Source organism: Podarcis cretensis (genome assembly GCF_951804945.1).
Source record: "Podarcis cretensis genome assembly, chromosome: 6".
NCBI lineage: Eukaryota > Metazoa > Chordata > Lepidosauria > Squamata > Lacertidae > Podarcis > Podarcis cretensis.
Window position 1 is genome coordinate 51,953,348 of NC_137175.1, and position 19,568 is coordinate 51,972,915.

Here is a 19,568-nt window from a genome sequence, read left to right on the forward strand (position 1 = left end):
ATTAACTCTGCTGAAGTTCAGACACCTTTTCCTCCAGCAAATCGCCTAAGAAAATACAACTTTTAAACGATTTGAAATTGTGAACTGCCTGAATGTTATTTCGGAATTACCCGTTTTCCCCTATAACTGTATATTTTAAATCTGACTATTAAACGACCTGCTTTAATGAGAGAATATTAGATTCAAGCCATTACTTCAATGGCTCTTGATGCTCCTGTCAGAATGACTCATCAAAACAAACAAACCCACTCCAGTGACATTAACAGAGTTATAAGATAGGCTTTAATACAAGATCTATAAAAGAAGCCACAGAAGAACTCAATATTTGAACAAACTAAGCACGTGTGGGGGAAAATAAACTAGGTTGCAAGCATTTTCAGAATTTGCTCTTAATTGTTTTGGGCCAAAGTAAGTTGAGGTTGGTTGTTGTTTTCTTCATAAGAATGTAGAGAGGACCTTTTAATGCAAATTGCATATCACGTACTGTCAGGAATTTATGTTTTTAATGCCTTTCTTCATCTAGGTCCCTAGGTACAACCCTATATATTATATATTGACTCAAAAGAATGTCCTAATAATGTGGTGTGGCACCTCAAGTGTTGGACTAGGTAGGACATGGGAGAGCAGTGTTTGAATTCTCATTCAGTCATGAAGCTTACTGGCTGACCTTGGGCCAGTCACAGTCTTTCAGCCTAACCTACTTAACAGGATTGCTGTGAAGATAAACTGGAGTGTGTACCACCTTGAGCTCCTTGGAGAAAATGTGGGATATAAATATAAATAATTATGTTCAATGATGTTTACTCTGTAGTGTGTTTTGGATTGCAACTTTAGAGTATTGTATTTTGAGTTTTTCTTTGACTTACTTAACAAAGTTTGTGCACTCCAGAATTGGTGAGGAACACACAGTCTAGAGGGAATATTATTATGATTATAATTTATTAGGAAATGTCAGGACAATATTGCAAGGGAGGAAATAGTCTTGATGGGGTTTACCCAGCTCGTTAGACATTTAACAAGGCTACAGTTGGCACTCCTGCTGTTATGCTACAGAAGGAAAGCTCATTAAAGACCTTTAACTCCTGAAAAGATTTTTTTTTAAGAAACATGTTTTTTAAAACAACTTCAACAACAACAACTTTAAAAGTAACACCAGGGGGTGGGGAAGAGTGGTGCTTGTCACCAGTGACATCACTGACATTAACCAAAAAGTGCTTCTGACATGCCAGAACCACATTCCACACCAAGCACGCTGCTGCAATTGACATGCTGTTTGGAAGAAGAAACACTTTCCTTTCTTTTTTTCTTTACCAGCAACAACAAGAAAAGCTATTTATTGCTGGGAAAATGTTATTTCCCCGCAAAACAAGTGATAATTTGGCCGACATTTCAGAATGATTCCCAAATCCTAGGCACACTAACTGAAAAAGAGCAGCACATTCCTAGCATAGAATGTAATAAAACCTACCAGAATGTTAAAAAGGCCCTAGAACATTCTCTGACCAGGCGAGGGGCAGAAGATGGTTTCAAAATTGATAATATAGCCCAGCCTTTACCATCCTAGTGCCCTCCAGATGCTTTGAACCATGTTGTCCATCAGATGCAAGATAAATGATACAGTATATTCTGTCCTCACTGTTCTTTCCCTTTTCTCTAGAACCTTTAGCAATTTCACTGCAATTCAACCCTCATATTAGCGGTGACTGAGGAAAGGATGAAGAGCATTTATGCTGATGACATGATTTGCATGTTAACTAATCCACTGGACACCTCACCAATGCTAAAATCAGAATTAGGTCAGTTTGAAAAAATGGCAGTCCTTAAAACCAATCTCAATAAATCATGGATCATGTACCACAATATAGGCCCAATGGAGCAAATTAAGCTTCAGCAAACACCTATTCCACATTGTAGGACTAATTTTTAGGGGTAAAAAATCCCATATAAAATGAATAAATTATACATTTTAAATTATACTCTTATAAAAAGTTAGGAGCCTTGGGTTGATGGGATAAACTACATCTTTCAACTTCATAACTGTGTTTATTCAAATGATGATAATACCTACAATTTTATATCCTTCCTAATTGCTTCTAATTTGACTTCCACCCAATTGACTCAAGAAATGGTAAATGATACTTTAAAAGTTTGTGTTTGTGTAAAAAAAAAAATGGTCCAGCCTGGCTATTATTATTATTTTTTACAGGAAATCAAGGGAGTGGATAGGGGCTACCACACCTAGCCTTATCTCACGATGCATTCCAACGATGTCAATGTAATTTTATCATCACTAAAACAAATAAGAAATGGATTGACCTCAAAGACTAAATGATATAAAATAAAATATGGGTACTCCTGAATTTCCAAAACAATTTTAGATAAAATACCGCAACCCATATACAAAGAACACAATATGGAAAAGGTTGCAGTGATGTCTATCTCCTTTGTGTTCACCTTTAACATCACTTGGCTTTCACACCCAAGTCCAAGATCCAGCTCTATGAAATCTCATCCTATTATGGAAGAAAAAACATTTATTTAGACTTTGTAGTTTTTATGCTAATGATAAACCAATATCCAAAGAACAACTAACAATAAATACAGGTGACTTGAGACTCTACTGGTTACAATAAATACAGTTCTCCCACTTATTTAGCATATAATGCTTTAATTGCACAAGCCACCAGACCGTTAACTAAATTTGAATTTGTACTCTTAAACCAAGGGCATGTAGGAAGAGGCTTGATCTCTACCATGTATAGTATAATGAATTATTACACAACTACAGGCCAATTAGTTGGCCTGAAAACTGCATAGGAAAGAGACCTTAATTTCAACATTGAAGACTATGTGGAATGGTATTTGCTCAAGTAAACCCTTTGAGTCAATATCTGCTTATATCCAAGAATACTCTTTGAAAGTACAATATTACATAGATGGCACCAAACTCCTGTTCAGATCTCACACATAAACTCTCAACCTTCCCAGGTCTGTTGGAGGAGGGTATGCTCAAAAGGGAACTTTTTTCCCTTTATGGTGAGAATGTCCATGAAAGAGATATTTGCAGAAATGTCAGACATATTTAAGTTTCAGATTCAAGCAACCCCACACATTTATTTATTTATTTATTTATTTATTTATTTATTTAATAAATATGTGGGATAATAATATGAAGCAGTGTCCTTCAAAAGAGCTATTACTTGGATGCTGGCAGCTGCCGGAATTTCTGCAGCACAAAAATGGAAGACATTAAAGTTGACTCTTGCATTATGGTACAAAGATTTGCAGACTGGTGATCGCTGAAAAAATAACCCACAAACTTTGTGTAATTAAAGGCAAAGATTCTGCAGAGCACTTCTATGCAATATACTGGGACTTTACCAATAATCTACAATATTCTTTACCTACACATAAAAAGAAATCTGGACTTCATGATTAGAATATATTGTAAAATGAATGTATCAGATTATACTTACCCATCTTACATATGTATGCATCTCTCCTGTGACTTTCCAGATTTCCAGATTTCCAGAAAAGAAAAAGTATAATAAGAATAATAAAAACTTCCATCAAATCGGGTGGAAGTTTTCATCTAACACCTCTGGAAGCCATCAAGTTGGCAAAGGCTGCTATAGTTGTACCTCAACCAATCTCCTCTGAAACTATTCTAGAAAAATATTAGAATTTCTATTCTGGCAAGCAGGACAATTGATCCCCACAAACAACATTTTCCCTGTGCTACAGTATTTTAAGGAACAAATATGCTTTTGAGGCTGTGTAGGCCAAGTGGCACCTGTCATGGTTTAACTCTTTACTCTTTCCCTGTACCTTAAGTAGATGCCATTCTCCTACCCCACTTTTTAAAATAAAATATGCTTACTGTATTCAAAAACTAAGTAGGAGGAGGTGTTGCATTTGCAATTGGTATTGTTCACCCCAAACGGCAAGAGACTTACCCAATGCTTACCCAGGTTTCCGGTTTCAGGAAAGAAGCTCAAAGGAGACAGTTATGTCTTTATTTACACACATATATACAACCTGAACATAGGATTGGCATAGAAGGGCTCACAGCATAAACACACCAACAGATCTTGCCTCCTCATTAGGTTCCCAGGGGGATCCCCAAGCCACAGCTTTTGAGTCCAGCACAGACCAAGCCTCTGTGTCTCCAGCTTCCAGTGATAGCCAAAACTCTCTCTCTCACAGCCCCTCTTTACCTATTGTTTTCAATCCTAGGATGATGTGGGATCCAGTCAGGTGAGGTGGGAAAAGACCTACTCATTTGTCTCTATGACAACAGGACTCACTCTTTAAGATGCTGGTGGTGAACATTTAGCTGAGCTAACAAAGGAACTGGTTTAACTGGTTCAACAGGTTTCATCTTACATATTCTAACCCAGGGGTAGGCAACCTAAGGCCCAGGGGCCGGATGCGGCCCAATCGCTTTCTCAATCCAGCCCGTGGACAGTCCAGGAATCAGCGTGTTTTTAAATGAGAAGAATGTGCCCTTTTATATAAAATGCATCTCTGGATTATTTGTGGGGCATAGGAATTCGTTCATTCCTCCCCCCCCCCCAAAAAAAAATATAGTCTGGCCCACCACATGGTCTGAGGGACGGTGGACTGGCCCACAGCTGAAAAAGGTTGCTGACCCCTGTTCTAACCCCACAGATACAATATCTCAGGCCTGGAAGGGACCCATGGATATAATCCAGACTGCCCCCCCCCCCATTCTATACAGTTTACTCAGCTAGACAATGTAAGTACAGAGAATGAAAAATTGTGCAAGAACATTTTCTTTATATTAACTTAGAACATCTGTCCAGTATCTGAAGCCGATGTCCAACTATTTCATTTCCAGAAGTAAGAAAACGATAAAGTACATAATTTGACCCATGTGTTTCTCCTTTAGCAACTTTTACTTGGTTGGTTAGGGGGTTTTTTGGCCAAGGGAAGGTTGCACACTTTGCTCTACCCATGGTCCAATCATGTTACTTCTCTGTGTTAATTCTTAGGTTATACTTGCATGGCTGCCCCTATCACAAATAACAGACTTGTTTGTATAGCAAGTTTTTGTTTTGTCCACCCAATAATGAGATCAGCTCCAGCTTTAGTGTACAATATATCTGTTGACCTTTTATAGTAAAACTTTTAACCAAAAACTATTAACTGTTACACAGGTCCACCTCATGTGGAAAAATTATCCCAATTAGGGCCTTTGTCGCCAGCATTGTGGACTGGTTGTACTGCTTAGTTTTGGCAGTGGAAGGCAGTGGATGATTTTAAATGTGTCTGCTCCAATTGCTAAAATAGATTTAAATAGTTAACACAGCTACACTTGAGGCTTTTTTGAGATGTGACTTTTATTTCTTCAGAAGGTCAGGCTAGCTGATTGCAAGCAATTTGCTTCATTTTATTTATAGTCCATCTTATCTCATAGGGTCAGGGCAGGAAACAATCATTTTATCAAAAAATGACAGGCATATCCCCATCCTTGAAGGCATAGGAAATTGATACAAATGGCTGAGGGCTGTTGGGGGGCGGTGGCAGAGAATAATACTACTACTAATAATTTGAACATTAGTATGCTTCAAGGTGTCAATAAAAGCTAACCCCATTTCACCCGCTCACACCCACCCATAGCAGGGTGTCAGCAGCAGTTTATAGATAGATAGATAGATAGATAGATAGATAGATAGATAGATAGATAGATAGAGATAGAGATGATAGATATGCCTTAAGCCTATAACTATATGCACTGCTGTTACCTTGGTCCCTGACATGTCCCTGACAGCCTGCAACAGAGAAGATCATCCGAGATTTAGCACAGACCATAAATTCTGCAGGCAACCAGGTTTCTGTTCCAAAAACAGGGAGAAATATACCTTCTTCTTTAAATAGCTCTTGCATCCACTTTTGGGTTTCACTGTAATCAGACTCAGGCAGTCTTTACCATCTGTATATGTGTTATTTATCAAGAGGGTTTCTTCCCAGCCTCTCCATTTCTAGACCCCACAAGGCAGCTTATGGCAAACTGATTTAAAAATACGTAGCAACAACAAGCCAATGCTGATATTAAAACAGAGCAAAAATGGCAGCAGAGCCCCACAAAAAGCATATAGTTCAAAAAGAACCTAAAAGTGTGGTGCTGATAAAAGCAAACATAAAAGACTCTGTTACGCTACATTCCTAAATCCAGACAAAGGTCATCTAAGGTGTGGTATAAGTGCTGCTCTGCTCCCAGAGAAGTACATGTGAGGCATTATTCATGCCACCGAGGGCCCCCAGGTATGTCCATGGAAAGCTTATATGAAGAGAACTGTTGGATCAGACAAAAGGCCCATTTTGTCCAACAGTGAGTTCTCAAAGTGGCCAGCCAGATGTGTATAAAAAGCCTGCAAGTACGACTTGAGTGCCAAAAAACCCTTTCCCCAGCAACTGGTATTCAGTTGCATATTACCTCTGACAGTGAAGGTAGAACATAGGATGGTTAGTATCCATTGACAGCCTTAGCCCCTGTGCATTTGTCTAATCCTCTTTTAAAGCCATCTAAGTTGGTGACCACCCCAACACCTTGTGGGAGCAAATGCCATAGTTTCACTAGGCAGTGTGGGAAGAGGTACTTCCTTTCATCTGCCCTGAATTTTCCAACATTCATTGGATGCCCCCTTCCCTTTTGATTTCAATTGTTATGCTTTCTCATTTACAAAGTACCTACATTTTAAATAAACTCTGCACAGATTAAAAACATGACAGTCCCCGCTCGCAGGCTTACAACCTAAAAGGCAGGACTCAAAAAGGGGTGGGGGGGAAGGGGTGGGGTAGAAGGAGCAAAACAAACATCTCTGGCACCAGTTATTGTTCTTATATTTCCCAGTTGCAACACATCAAGTGAGGGGGTGGGGTTGGCACTGCTCCTTGCTGGGGCCAGGATTCAAATCTCCTCCTCCCTAAAAACCCAGTTTGTCAAGGATCTTGGGTCCACACTAGTAGATTTAGCACAACCCCCTGGTTGGGTCTAAAGCTGGTGCTGGTTCTCTAAAGCGTTATCCCGCTGAGACTGCCTTGAGCAGGGCAGTTTTAGCAATAGGTTTACTTGACACTATAATGCTTATTAAGATCACTGCACAGCAAGTGTAAGTAAGGGAGGAGTGGCTACACTTTAACGAAACGGAGCTGTCATACAGGATAATCCTAACGGATTTAAGCAAATGTGCTCAGGGGTAAGACCCTATGTAACTAAGAGTAAATAATGCTTGGCCTATATATAGCTGGCCCAGGGCAGGAGGTGGGGGAAGGGCCAGGTGCAGAGGCATCCCCCAGGCCCATTCTCTGGCCAGCAGTGGAAACCACTAATGAGCATGCAGTTCCTCTCTGGAGCAAAGAATTATTATATAAGCCCAGAGAGATTGGGTTGGCAATTTATCAAGTGATCCCAGTTTAGATCCTGTGCCAACAGCAAGCGCCCCATTTGGCTCACTCCATTGGAATAGCTAATTAGAGGCAAGAGAGAGCAGCTGAGGGCAAGTGCAGCCAGCAGAGAAACGGTGGAAAGGGGCTTACGATGTACAGCAGCAGCAGCAGGCAGGGAAGGGGACGGGATGTGAGAACTGGATGCAAGCTAGTGCCCTTGAGAGCTGCCTGGTGCCAGGGGAGCCGGGAAGGCGCAGGGAATACATTCCCTTCCCAGGCCTCCAAGGGGTAGGGTGCTTGGGGACCTGGGGTGGTGGTTCTGCTGAGCCATCTCAGTCCCTCCGCTGAGGTCCGGAGAAGAACATAAGAGTTGGAGGTAAGAACTGGGCTGTCTGCCCACAAACAGATTAGCAAGGTATACCCTCGGCAGCTATGTGGGAGTTAATCCATGATCCACTTGGCGTGGGGAGGGGGTTCGTGGGACATGTGAGCAACGCCAGTGGTGATTTCCAGAAAAGATCCAGGCTTCTCCTCCAGCCAGCAAGGAAGGACTGTGGTTCAGCGGCAGAGCCAAAGGTCCCTCATCTAGCCCCAGAATCTCCAGATATTGCTGAGGAAGGTCAATACTGAAGAACTGCTGCCAATCTATGCATAGACCAGCCTTTCCAAACCATCAGCCCAAGCTGGGCAGGACTCATGGGATGGTGGTGGAATTCTGCTCTAGATAATAGCAAGCTAGATGGACCAATGATCTCTTCTTGGATTAAAGCAGCCTTTTATATTTTGAATGAGGAAGTGTTAATCAGAGTAACTGGGTCTTCCGAAGGTGCATATGAAAACCAGTGTGCCATATCTGCTTACATTTGTGTTGAGTCCCCAGCAGGGCCATTTTAAGCATATCTGGCGCCGTGGTGTAAAGCTCCCTCTGGCACCCCCCGCCCCCATTTCCCAGAGTTTTTTAGAGAGGACGGCGCTGCCGGCGGGGCTGGAGGAGGCGGGCAGCGGCTGGAGGGTGGCTCCTCTGGCAGGGAAGAGGTGGAGGCTGGCCGCGGTGCCTCCCGGCTCAGCTGGCCGCTGCATGCCGTGGTGGGCAAGGGCGGCGAGCTGACAGGTGCCGCGTCCAGCCTCTGCCTCTTCCCTGGTGCCCTCCAGAACTTGGCGCCCTGCGCCCCTAGCCTGTATGGGTAAGACGCCCCTGGTCCCCAGCAAAAACAGAGTGGCCACAGGCACCAGCCTAGCTTAAGGAGAGAGGGGAGTTGCATGTGTGCTTGAATAGCTGGGGAAAGGGGGCGTAATTCTTACAATGGGTGGTGCCTTGCCTCTATTCCATGGAATCAGAAAAGGGAAGACTTTCCAGTGTGGCTTAGCTGCTCTCCAACAAGACCACTGTACCCCATAACCCAGAATCTCCCAGGCCCCTAGCACATGCTCCTGGGCCCTCAGGCCAGGATCTGGGGGCAGAAGACGGGGGTCCCATGCAGCAAAATGATGAAGGACCCCCAATGCATGACTTTATAAGTGAGCAAAGTCATACAAATTATTATTATCTAAGGATGATGGGGCGGGGGATAGAAGACAGTTAACTGCTACTGAGCACCTGGAAGTAGGGACTGGGGGAGCTTGATGAGACAAGAGCAGAACTTGGCAGAACAGCACTGTGCGTCTGCCGTTCTGTCCAGAGAAAGGCAGCCGCGATTCAGCTACTGGGGTCAGGGATCAGCACTGCCAAGCCGCTGATCACCAGCACTGCACTGGCATGGACTACAAACCAGTTCCTGCTGTGGCACAACATCCTTGAGGAGTTTGGGTGGGCAAGGACTGCTCTGTACCTCCCCTAGCAATGGATGTAAGGAGCAACTGCCACGGCTTCCAGCCACTCATCTGCTCTCTCCTGCCCTGGGCAGCTCTGCCTGTGGGTGATGCAGAAGTAAGGACTGCCCAGCTTGAGAGTGCAAGCAAACGTCATGCCCAATACTGTGCCACCAGGAGGGAGGATGCAGGTGAGAGTATGTGGGTGGCCCACGTTTTGCATGAGCAGCTGCCTCTGCTCACCTGCACCCTCCCTGCTGTCCCTCCCTGAGAGAGAGAGCGCAAGCCGGCAGAAGCAGCACCTTACTCTGGCTCTCCTCGGGCCCAATCCTCTCCACCATGTTGTCCAGAGAGCGAAAGTGCCCGCCGCCTCCAATCCTCCCCCTCTCTGGTGGCAGCGAGAACTAGGAGGCAGAGAAGTGCCTCATGACCGTCGCCAGGGCGCCAGCTGCCCGAGGGCCCCAGGGGCCTCCGCGCCGGTCCCAGGGGCGGCGCCTGCGCCGGCTGCTCGGCTTGGCGGCCGGGGTGGGGTGCGGCGAGGTCCCACCCGTGGCTCTTTCTCTTGTCTCTCGGGCGAGCCCCGCCCTGGGGATCAGGTGACAGCGGAGGCTGGAATTTGACACCAGACTCTGCCAGCCGCGGAGATGGAGCCGGTGCTTTTCTTCCTGCCAGAGGCCGCCTGTCCCGGAGCCCGGCCGGCCGTAGGTCCGCTTCCCGAGGGCCGAGCGCCGTGTGCGGTGAGTCCGGCCCGGCGTGGAGGGGGGTCCCGGGATCGGGGCTGCCCTGCCGACTCTGGCCCGGACGCCAGCCGCTCTAACCCGATCTTTCCCCGCAGGGGGGCGCTGAGCCCACCGGGCACCTGCCGGCCATGCAGGCGACGTGAACGTCGGGCGCCCGAGGGAGCGATCCCGGCGGGGCCGGGCTATGGCCCCCGGGGCCGGGTGAGCGCAGGAGCCGCCGAGGAGCCGCTGCCGCCGCCGCCGCCGCCGCCGGGAGGTAAGGAGGGGGGCTGGCGAGCTCGTGGTCCTCGCGGGGAAAGGGCTGTGGGTGTGCGCAGTTCTGTCCCAGAGCGGGGAGAGGCGAAATCTCTGGTCGTCGGGAAGGGGCGCGGGGGCCCTCCTCTTTGCTCCCTCCCCGGCCGATCCCGGTGTAGGTATTCCCCGTGGCTCTGACCAGGCCGCCGGTGACCGCGTGTCTCCCGTGCAGGGAGCGGATTCGATGCCCTGGAAGGGCCGGTACCCGAGGGCAGAGGGAGGCGCTTCCCGGCCCGGATCCTCGGAGCATGGTCCCCGGAGAGCCGCGCGCAGCAGGAGGCGCCCGATCTGCCGAGACGGAGCGCGCGGTGAGTGCGGCGGGCGGGAAAGCGCGAGCGCAGCGCCCCCTGGACTGGGGCGGGGAGGAGAGAGCGGGGCAAATGCGCGGCTGGGGGGGGGGGGGCGGAGAAGCAAGACTCTGGAGCGGAGCAAGTAGGCAGGCTGTTCGGAAGGGGAGCGGGCGCTTGTCGCGGCAGGGCTGCTTCTCCGCCGCCGACCCGGGTAACTCTTGGCGGACCTCGAGCGCCTTCGTTCTCCAGAGGGCCGCTTGCTCGGAGTCGAACCGCACGCTCGCTCGCTCGCTCGCTCTCTCGGTTCCCCGCACCCCACAGCTCAGGTCTGCCTCGTGGCTCCAGTCTTAAGTTTTCCAGGCAGCTCCTCTGGAGAGAATCGATGGTTGAGTGTGTTGTATGTGTGTGAGAGAGGCAGAGAAAGACAAGAGAGCCGGATGCAGGGTGTCTCTTTGCCTTTTCCCAGGCGGTCCACGGTCCTCTTCTCTTCTAGAATTTCTCTGGCATTTCTCTGCGTTTCCTCCAGTCCAAGAGTGGCTAACCTTAGGCCCTCCAGATATTGCTGGACTACAACTAACATCATTCCTGACCATTGGTAATGTTGGATGGGACTGAGGAGTCATAGAATCACAGAATTGTAGGGTTGCAAGGGACCTCCAGGGTAATCTAGTCCAACCCCGTGCAATGCAGAAATCCTGCTCATGGTACCTGGGTGGACTTGACCCACCAAAACAGCCAGATGCACTGACCCTACAGAGCCTAACAACTTCTAGCGAGATCTCTGGGGCTGTTAGACCAGGCCTATCAGGAAGGACCTCTCTGGCTTCCTCAGGCACTTCCAGAACATATTTCCACCAGCATTCAAAGGAGAGAGAGAGAGAAGAATTCGACACAATTTCTACATCATCAGAACTTGAGAAACTCAGCTCTTCCACCTCAGTCACTGAGCCTACAATGCTATGCAAACTTACCTGAGAGCAGCAGGACTTACGTCTGAGTAAACGTGCCGAGGATTGCACAGCAAGTCTGTTTTCCACTCCCCATCACCACCGGTGTCCGGCAGCCCACTCCTCTTTTCTGCTGTGGTTCCGATCCTGGCGTGACTTCTCTGTTGCTTCCTAGCAGATATAATTCCTGCTGTTTTTGGTTACTGTTCAAGAGAATGTGGCGTCAGGTTGCGAGTCCTGCATTAGCTTGCTTGCTCACTTAGTCTTTTGACTGTGTTCGTTGTAGACACCAGGGACATATTGGGCTGCTCCGGTGGCTGAGTGTCCAGAGATGAGGCTCCAGAACTGACACTTTGGCATGCTGTTCCAGCCACAAGGGGTCCAGGATAGCATATGCATGGATGCTTTACAAAGTGAGCAGGATGTTCAGAGTTGTGGGGGTGGGGGTGGAGGAGCAGGAGCAGGAGCGGGGTGTATATTGGCTGCTCATCAGCTTCAAGGAAGACTTTGCTGCCAACATCTCTTTGTTTTGGAAAGTAAACATAAATCTTCAAACCAGCTTCCTTCAAAAACTCCTGCAGCTCTGCAACAGAATGCCTTAGAGTCACCACTTTAGATTGTTATGACAGTTTGAGGCACCAGAAAGATAATATTCTGTTCTCCCCGCCCGTACTAACCCATTCCTTTCTTACTAGCCATTGTTTTGTATATTTCCCTAATTACCCACAAATAGACTATGTGGTCCTATGTGCTCTGACTGCCTATTTGGCTCTCCCAGAACCTGTTCCAAACACTCCTCCCTGATTTGCGAAATGCAGCACAAGCAGCCCTTCATTTCTTAATCGAAACAGCTGCATGACAGGGGAAGATGCTGTTTTGATAATGCCCTTGCCCCTGTGTGCTACGAGGTGGCACATACCAGGCAGGAGTCTTCAGGAATACATTTCAAAGGATTTGTGTCATCCTTCTGACACAGCTTCTGAATTCATTTTGCAGCCAGCAGTCAATGGATAAGCCTCCCCTCCCTTCCATTCTTCTCAGTCCTCTTGGGTTTCCCTGGGAATTGAACTTGATTCCCCACCCCCATAATTCTGATCCAGGTCTGTGGAAGACTTGCATTAATGAACATGAGTCAAATTCAGGCCTCTGCATCAGAGGAGGCATGGCTTTTCCACCCAAAGGTCTTGGGAAAGCGGAAAGATGTCTTTGAAGCTTCCAGAGTTGTTGCTGGAAGCTGATGACTCCCAGAAGCTCTGCAATCAGTGTGGTTATTACTCTGTGCTGGGTCTGGCAAGATATGGAAGCAGATTTCCACTGGGCCTCAATGTCTGCATGGCTGGGGACTCTGCATACTAGGTATGGTTGCCTGGATGGCAGAAAATAAACAGAAGTCTGAATTCTGAAGATCAGTAGTATCTATTAGGATGTGCTTGGACATTGGACCCAGAGGATATAATTTCCACATTTCACAGGTTGACCTTCAGAAGCTATTCTTTTCTCTACAAAATCACTGGTAGGACCTCCCCACCTTCCAGGACAGACATGGATATTCTGTGCAGGGCTTAAAGATGGAAGGCTCATAGACTATAGAATTGTAGTGTTGGGAGGGGCCAAAAGGGTCCTCTAGTCCAGGGGTAGGCAACCTAAGGCCCATGGGCCGCAAGCAGCCCACGGGGGTCATTTAACCAGCCCACGAGCCGTCCCCTAACTGAGCAGCCCACTTGGTGAGTCCCCATGCGCTGTGCTAAACCAGCACAGCACGGCACAGGAACTTGCTTTCACAGTGCCGGAAATCACATCTGCGCATGCTCAGGCGCCGGAAATTGCGGCCGTGCATGCGCAATCTGGCCCACGGAGGGATCTCAGCTGGAGTGAACCGGCCCAGGTGAGGTAAACCTTGCCAACCCCTGCTCTAGTCCAACCCCCTGTGATGCAGGAATTATTTCCCCAATGTGAGGTTTGAACCCATGGCCCTGAGGTTAAGAGTCTCTTGCTCTACTGACTGAACTATCCCAGGAAGCCTGTCTTTCTCACAGCTACCCACACTGCTGCGTCTTTAAATCATTTTGGAACTCTCTGTTTCCCAGTCTGCGGAATCAGGGCTAGGTTCTCCCTCTTAGCCACTGAGATGAGATAAAAGGTTCCCCTCTGTGTGTGTGTGTGGTATGGGCAGTGTAAAAAATGCAACAAAACTCTGGTTCTCTATTGCCACCTTGTGGGAATCTGATAAAGTGCACATCTCTGCAAACGACCAGATTTCCCAGATGTTCCCTCATGCAGGAGATGAATCCTGTCTGGTCAGGTCAGATCAATGCCAGTTGAAGGTAGTCTAATATCAAAGCTAGCTAATTAAGGTGGTGGCAACTTCAGATGGAAGGATAATCAAGAACCAAAAGAGTTTACCTTTGCATCCAGCCTCTACACAAGCTCTTTTAAAAGGGCTCAGCTGTTTAATACTCTGGGGAACCGCTCTCTGTAGTTGCAGGGCAAAAAGTAGTGTGAGGGCAGACTGTGCCTCTGATAAAATCTGGTGCTTCACTTAGTGGGTTAGCTCTAACAATGAGCTTACAATCTAAAATTTTACACTGGGGTAAAACTGTCTGCAGTTGTGGGACAGGTGTGCTCATATCTCACAAATCATAGCAGTGGCATAATAAAGTACCCATGTTGGAAGCACTTACTGTCATAATAGACTCTTCCATGTGAGCTTTTCCTGGTTGCATGCCTGGTGGCAGCCCTTACAAACCCCAAGCCATTTGTGTGCATGTCACCGTAAACATGAACTAGCACAAAACCTTCAGAAATTATCAAGCTAGGTCTCATCAGAGTTGGAACTGGCCAGGAACCTCTTTTGTCCCAGTCCTGGGTAGGTGCCTGATCTCTCCATGGTACCCCTCTAGAGATGACGATGAAATACAAGGAGCTGCAACACTCATGCCTGTTTTATTTATTTCAGCACCAGCATCCACAAGATAGTTGCTTGCTGTGGATATTGGTGGTCTTAGCTGATGCTAAGGAAATGGCTTGTTTTAATTTTTCATTGGCCAAGATACATTATTGGGACAGAGCCATGGGAATGTCTCATAGCCCAATCCTGTTCCTGTTACAGACTCATACCAGATCCTAAACTGCAAACTTTCAGGTCAACTATCTCTTGCAAGGGTCATCTGAACTGCTTTTATTTAGCTCAACTGACTCACTTATCCAGAGAGGCTTGCAGTGCAGGAAGGAGAAGTGTAGATCTAGACAAGGCTGATGTCTGGGCCACAGTAAGGCTGAAGGTGTAGAAATTAGGCTATCCAATTAGGAAAGAAAGGTCCGGTTCCTGAACTGTGTCTTTGTGTTGCAGGTAGGATGGAGTGGAGAGTGGAGGGGCCAAGGCACAGATCGGACAGATCTCCCTCTGCCTACAGGAGTTTGCCTGTCCAACAAGAGCGATACAGGGTGAGTTAGCCTCGCCAGAGGGTGTTTTCAACACAGGAGCAGGAGCCTCAGAAGCAACGGGTAGGTAGAAAGGCCCTTGTCTGCAGGAGGATCCCAGCTCTCCCAATGTATGAGAGATGGAATGGCTTCTTGGTACATCACTTGCCTTGGGTTTCCAATGCATGAATCTGGTTCTTTGCTGCTCTCTGTTAGCCTAGCCCAGTGTTTCTCAAACCTGGGTCTCTAGCTGTGGTTGGACTACAACTCCCATCACCCCAAGTTAGCAGAACCAGTGGTCAGGGATGATGGGAGTTGTAGTCCAACAATACCTAGAGACCCAAGTTTGAGAAACACTGGCCTCTCCCTTTGTGGGAACCTTGTCTTGGAGGGCCGCATTGTACATAGCAGTTTTCTTACATAGGTTTCATTTTTATGTAGGCCAAAGCTTGTCCATTGCTCATGTGAACTTGCATATGTCTTCTTTGCTGCATGCATCTATAACTGTAGCTTCTCACTTGGCATGCATGTGATGAAATGGATTCCTGGGCACCTTGATCTTTTCACATAATGGTGCAATTATGGCACATATACATGGCCAGCATGTGTTTTCCAGCACAGAAGTGACACCCATGTTAGATGGTGAAGTAGCCTCGAGACTCCAGCACAACACATTGCCTCCTCATCTCACCTTCCTTTGTAGGACAGCCCTGCTGCATTCTCTGTGCCCTTGTTTCCATGAGGTGTGCTTTCTGAGGTGTGCCATTATCTCTTTCGTAGGAGCGGGGTTTGTGGGGTACAATCACCCTGCTATCATTGTTTGCTGGTGCAGTCATGGCAACCCCGCAGACCTGGCACAACAACCAGACATTGGGAGCTGCCTCTGATGGAAGCATGGGCACTGCCAGCCCTGCCTCTCTGGAGGAAAACAGCAGGGAAGCATCATCACTGGGCACATGGAGCCACTGGCACGGTAGGAACCTGGCATGTCTCATGGGGAAGTGGGTGAGAGTCTGGGGTAGTGAGGATCTGAACTTTTCCCAGTTGGATCCTCACCCACACAGTGGTCCCCAGCTTCCTTTGTCTCAGGCACTGCTGTGATGCTTTGCCTCTCTTTAAATCATTTACCCACCCCCCATGTCCTTTGAAACAGGCAGTCCATTTGCAGAGCAAATGGAAATAGGTATATTTCTGCCTGTTATCTTTTGGGCAGATTGAGCCCCATGCCCTTTTCCTTGATTCCCGGTGCCTAACATTCTCCCCATGTCCTCCTTTCTGCTCGCCCCTCTTCTTTTTTTCCTTCAGGGGGAAACGTGACCATAGACAGGCTGAGCTCTTCGGAACTGCTCAGGGCTGAGCGCTCCCCAGCCAGCTCCAGCAAGGCCAAGAAAGGATCCAAGAAAGCTGGTCGCAGCAAAAACAGCCGCTTCTGCCGCCTGCACAGCCGCCTGGTGAAGGTGCGGGACCTTGGGCTGGGCTTTGAGTCGGAGGAGATTGTGCGGTTCAAGTACTGCAGTGGGTCGTGCCAGCGAGCCCGCACCAACTATGACTTGGCCTTGAGTAGCCTGCTACAGCAACGCACCATCGTGCCTGGGCCTCATGACCACCCTTCCTCCCACCCCTGCTGCCGCCCCACCCGGTATGAGGACTTCTCCTTTATGAATGTGCGCAATGCCTGGCAGACTGTGGACCATGTCTCAGCAGCAGAGTGTGGCTGTGTGGGCTGAGGGGGCTGCCTACTCCGAGCTCGCAGTTTGTCACTGAGGCTGCAGCCATGCCTAGGGCCTTGCTCCATTGGTGGGGCATGAGACACGGAGAGACACGGTCTGTGGTGGGGCTTTCCAGGTCAGGCAGAAGCAGCACATGGACAGTAAGCAGGAGGAGAGCATGATGGCCACAGCTCGAAGGTGCCTGGGCCTTCATCTCCACATCTGTGGAACATTTTCATAGGGTACTTTCCTCATAGCAGCCAGATGGTGAGATGGAGGCCAGCCAAGCCTTTGAGGACTGCAAACCCACACTGGGAGGAATTCTCCCCTTTAGGGTTTGGTCCGTCAACCGTGTCGTGCATTTGCTCACCCATCAAGTTGCACCCTCCAGTGGAGAAGCAGCACTGGGATTTCCCATACCTTTACTCAAAGGATGAAGGATAGGGATGTAGCCTGAAAGACCTATGGTGCAAATGGGAAGGTTCTTGAGCATCACTCCTTGCCACTTTGTCAGGCAGTGGAAAGAATTGGCTGCTTGCTCAGGTCACCTGGCCCTGTCAATTGCAAGGCTGATGTTCTCTCCCACTTTAAGCCCCCAAACCTTTCCCTGAGCAAATTGGTTTGCTCCATCAGAGAGCAGATGTAGTTGAACACGAAGGACAGAGTCACAATGCTTAGCAGCAGCATCAGGGTCAACCTACAACTGGTGAGCTTGTGCTCTGACGGTCCAGCGATTGCTACTGCTGTCAGTCTTGTGCTGGGATGTTCGGCACAGTTGTTGAGGACTGAATGGAGCACCTTCCTGGTTTTGTACTAAGATGGTGGTAATTCTTAGAATCTTTGACCTGGTTTGGGGAGCTTCTCCTGGTGAGAACAAGCCCTTGGCAGATGGGAGGCTGCTGGCTGGACCTTGTGGAGATCAAGAAGCACAGCTGATGGAAGTCTTATGTTTCCACAGCGTAATTAAGGCATCTATTGCTATAGAAAATGGTCTTATCCTATAAAACCAATGATGGTGTTAACATCCTGGATTGCAACATTCCCTAACACACCAGCAGCAGCTTGGAGTTTGGCCACTACAGTTGCCAGGCCAACACTGGAAGCAGCAATAGCCCCTGCCAATCGCTGAGTCAGCCATCACTTGGTGCCAGCAGGGTGGGGAACTCTCTGTCCCAGAAGTGACACTTTCTGAACAAAGTTATTTATTCTCTAACTTATTTATTTATTTGTTTGAACCCCACTCCCCACCCTACCCACCCAGTGGCACCTATTTATGATGCTGAGAGTCGGGCCTGGTGTACCATTGAAAACGGGTGCTGATGTTATGTCCCGGCCTGTGACCAGCAGTTCCTACTCCCTTTTCCCTTCTTGGCCTGATCAAAGGCATTTCCTCTTTTTCCTTTCCTGATTTTTATATTCTCTACCCTTTATTTGCATTTGAATAAACTCTATTTTTGTACAGCAGCAACTTCCTGTAGCAATAAAGCCTGTTAAGGCAGTGAGAAATTGGCTTCATGTGTATCTGTGTAGGAGGGGGGGAAACAACAAATATGCAAACCAGCTTAATTCATAAATATAGTTTCTGAAGCAAGTGTGGGCGCAGACAAGCATTTGACTATGTGCCTTGTCATCTCAAAGTTTATCACCCATGTGCCAAACCTCTTGTTTATTTATACGTGCTTGGTTGAAAGTGAGTTAAAAGGCCAGCAGATTGAACTCTGGCCAGCAGTGCCTAGGAGAATTTACTAAGAGCTGCTTCCTTTCTAGGTAAAAGGTAAAGGTAAAGGTACCCCTGCCCGTACGGGCCAGTCTTGACAGACTCTGGGGTTGTGCGCCCATCTCACTTAAGAGGCCGGGGGCCAGCGCTGTCCGGAGACACTTCCGGGTCACGTGGCCAGCGTGACATCGCTGCTCTGGCGAGCCAGAGCCGCACACGGAAACGCCGTTTACCTTCCCGCTGGTAAGCGGTCCCTATTTATCTACTTGCACCCGGAGGTGCTTTCGAACTGCTAGGTTGGCAGGCGCTGGGACCAAGCAGCGGGAGCGCACCCCGCCGCAGGGATTCGAACCGCCAACCTTTCGATCGGCATGCCCTAGGCGCTGAGGCTTTAACCCACAGCACCACCTGCGTCCCTTTCCTTTCTAGGTAAAAACCTGCAAATCCTGGGAGTCCTCGCACCTCAGTTTCAGGGTAAAAAGAGGGTTTTGTGCAACAAACGTTAAGTAACTTTGTGAACAGTATTACAGACTAGTCCATCTTAACATGGCAGTTGACGTTCCTTTATTCAAAACTGAATCCGCTGACATCCAGTGTTGGTAAATGGTTGCAAGATATTATAAAAATAAGCTCTAGAAACCTCTGAAATGCTTAGAATATGTTGTTTTATTCATTTCTAACAACAGCACAGGTGGTAAAGAATAGATTGTGCTGCTGAGCTTCTCCAATTTGAGCCAAGGTTAAGCTGGCATCTATCAACACATTCCTGAAAGGAAAAAGGGAGTTCTGTTGGAGTGACTTTTCCACACTGAAAACAAAAATTATGAAAAGTAAGACCCCATTAAAACTAGAGACAACATTGTACAAATCACATCTCCCACACTGGTCAGAATAATCTGAGATGTTTTCAAACTTAGCAGGTAGTAAATATCAGTGGTAAGCTATTTTATTTATTAAAATATTTACAACCTGCCGTCTACACCAATCATTAAAAAGAACAAATCCAACTACCGATCAGGATTGGATAAACAAATAATAAAGAATCTTTAAACACAAGTGATGGTAATAACAAATTAGGCACGCATAACTGCATGTACTCCAGCAGTTAGTTATGCAAACACGTTTCACACATTACTAAATCCTGGACTAGTGCCTACCACACAAGTAGCTTAAGCAGTGTTTATACTGGCGCCTGTTGTGCAGTGTTTACTTAGAAGTTAGTCCTGGTG

At 47.6% G+C, this 19,568-nt stretch overlaps 1 protein-coding gene and 1 long non-coding RNA gene across 4 annotated transcripts; one reads left to right on the forward strand and one right to left on the reverse strand.

Moving 5' to 3' along the window:
• Positions 1-920: 920 nt before the first annotated feature.
• LOC307218333 lies at positions 921-3,525 on the reverse strand. The gene is made up of 2 exons (XR_013839910.1): positions 3,477-3,525; positions 921-2,513 (listed from the first exon to the last, which is right to left on the reverse strand). It is a non-coding gene; the product is annotated as an uncharacterized lncRNA (long non-coding RNA).
• A 5,050-nt stretch (positions 3,526-8,575) lies between these two features.
• Positions 8,576-18,131, forward strand: ARTN (artemin). Of its 3 annotated transcripts, XM_079980509.1 has the most exons (5): positions 10,154-10,218; positions 10,429-10,564; positions 14,843-14,937; positions 15,694-15,886; positions 16,219-18,131. In XM_079980509.1, exons 2-5 carry the CDS (start codon positions 10,441-10,443, stop codon positions 16,638-16,640), a joined length of 834 nt encoding a protein of 277 aa, XP_079836635.1. In that variant the 5' UTR covers positions 10,154-10,218; positions 10,429-10,440; the 3' UTR covers positions 16,641-18,131. The 3 variants fall into 3 exon arrangements, with proteins under 3 accessions (XP_079836633.1, XP_079836635.1, XP_079836634.1); XM_079980507.1 differs by lacking the exon at positions 10,429-10,564 and having other exon boundaries at positions 8,576-10,218; XM_079980508.1 differs by lacking the exon at positions 10,154-10,218 and having other exon boundaries at positions 10,226-10,564.
• The last annotated feature ends 1,437 nt before the right edge of the window (positions 18,132-19,568 follow it).

What these genes read in the sequence shown, in the direction of transcription:
- ARTN (XM_079980507.1), top strand. Translation starts at nt 9,867, where the DNA reads ATGGAGCCGGTGCTTTTCTTCCTGCCAGAGGCCGCCTGTCCCGGAGCC. An exon ending in GCCGCCGCCGCCGCCGGGAG is followed by an intron (nt 10,219 to 14,842) that starts GTAAGGAGGGGG and finishes TTTGTGTTGCAG; the next exon opens with GTAGGATGGAGTGGAGAGTG. An exon ending in CACATGGAGCCACTGGCACG is followed by an intron (nt 15,887 to 16,218) that starts GTAGGAACCTGG and finishes TTTTTCCTTCAG; the next exon opens with GGGGAAACGTGACCATAGAC.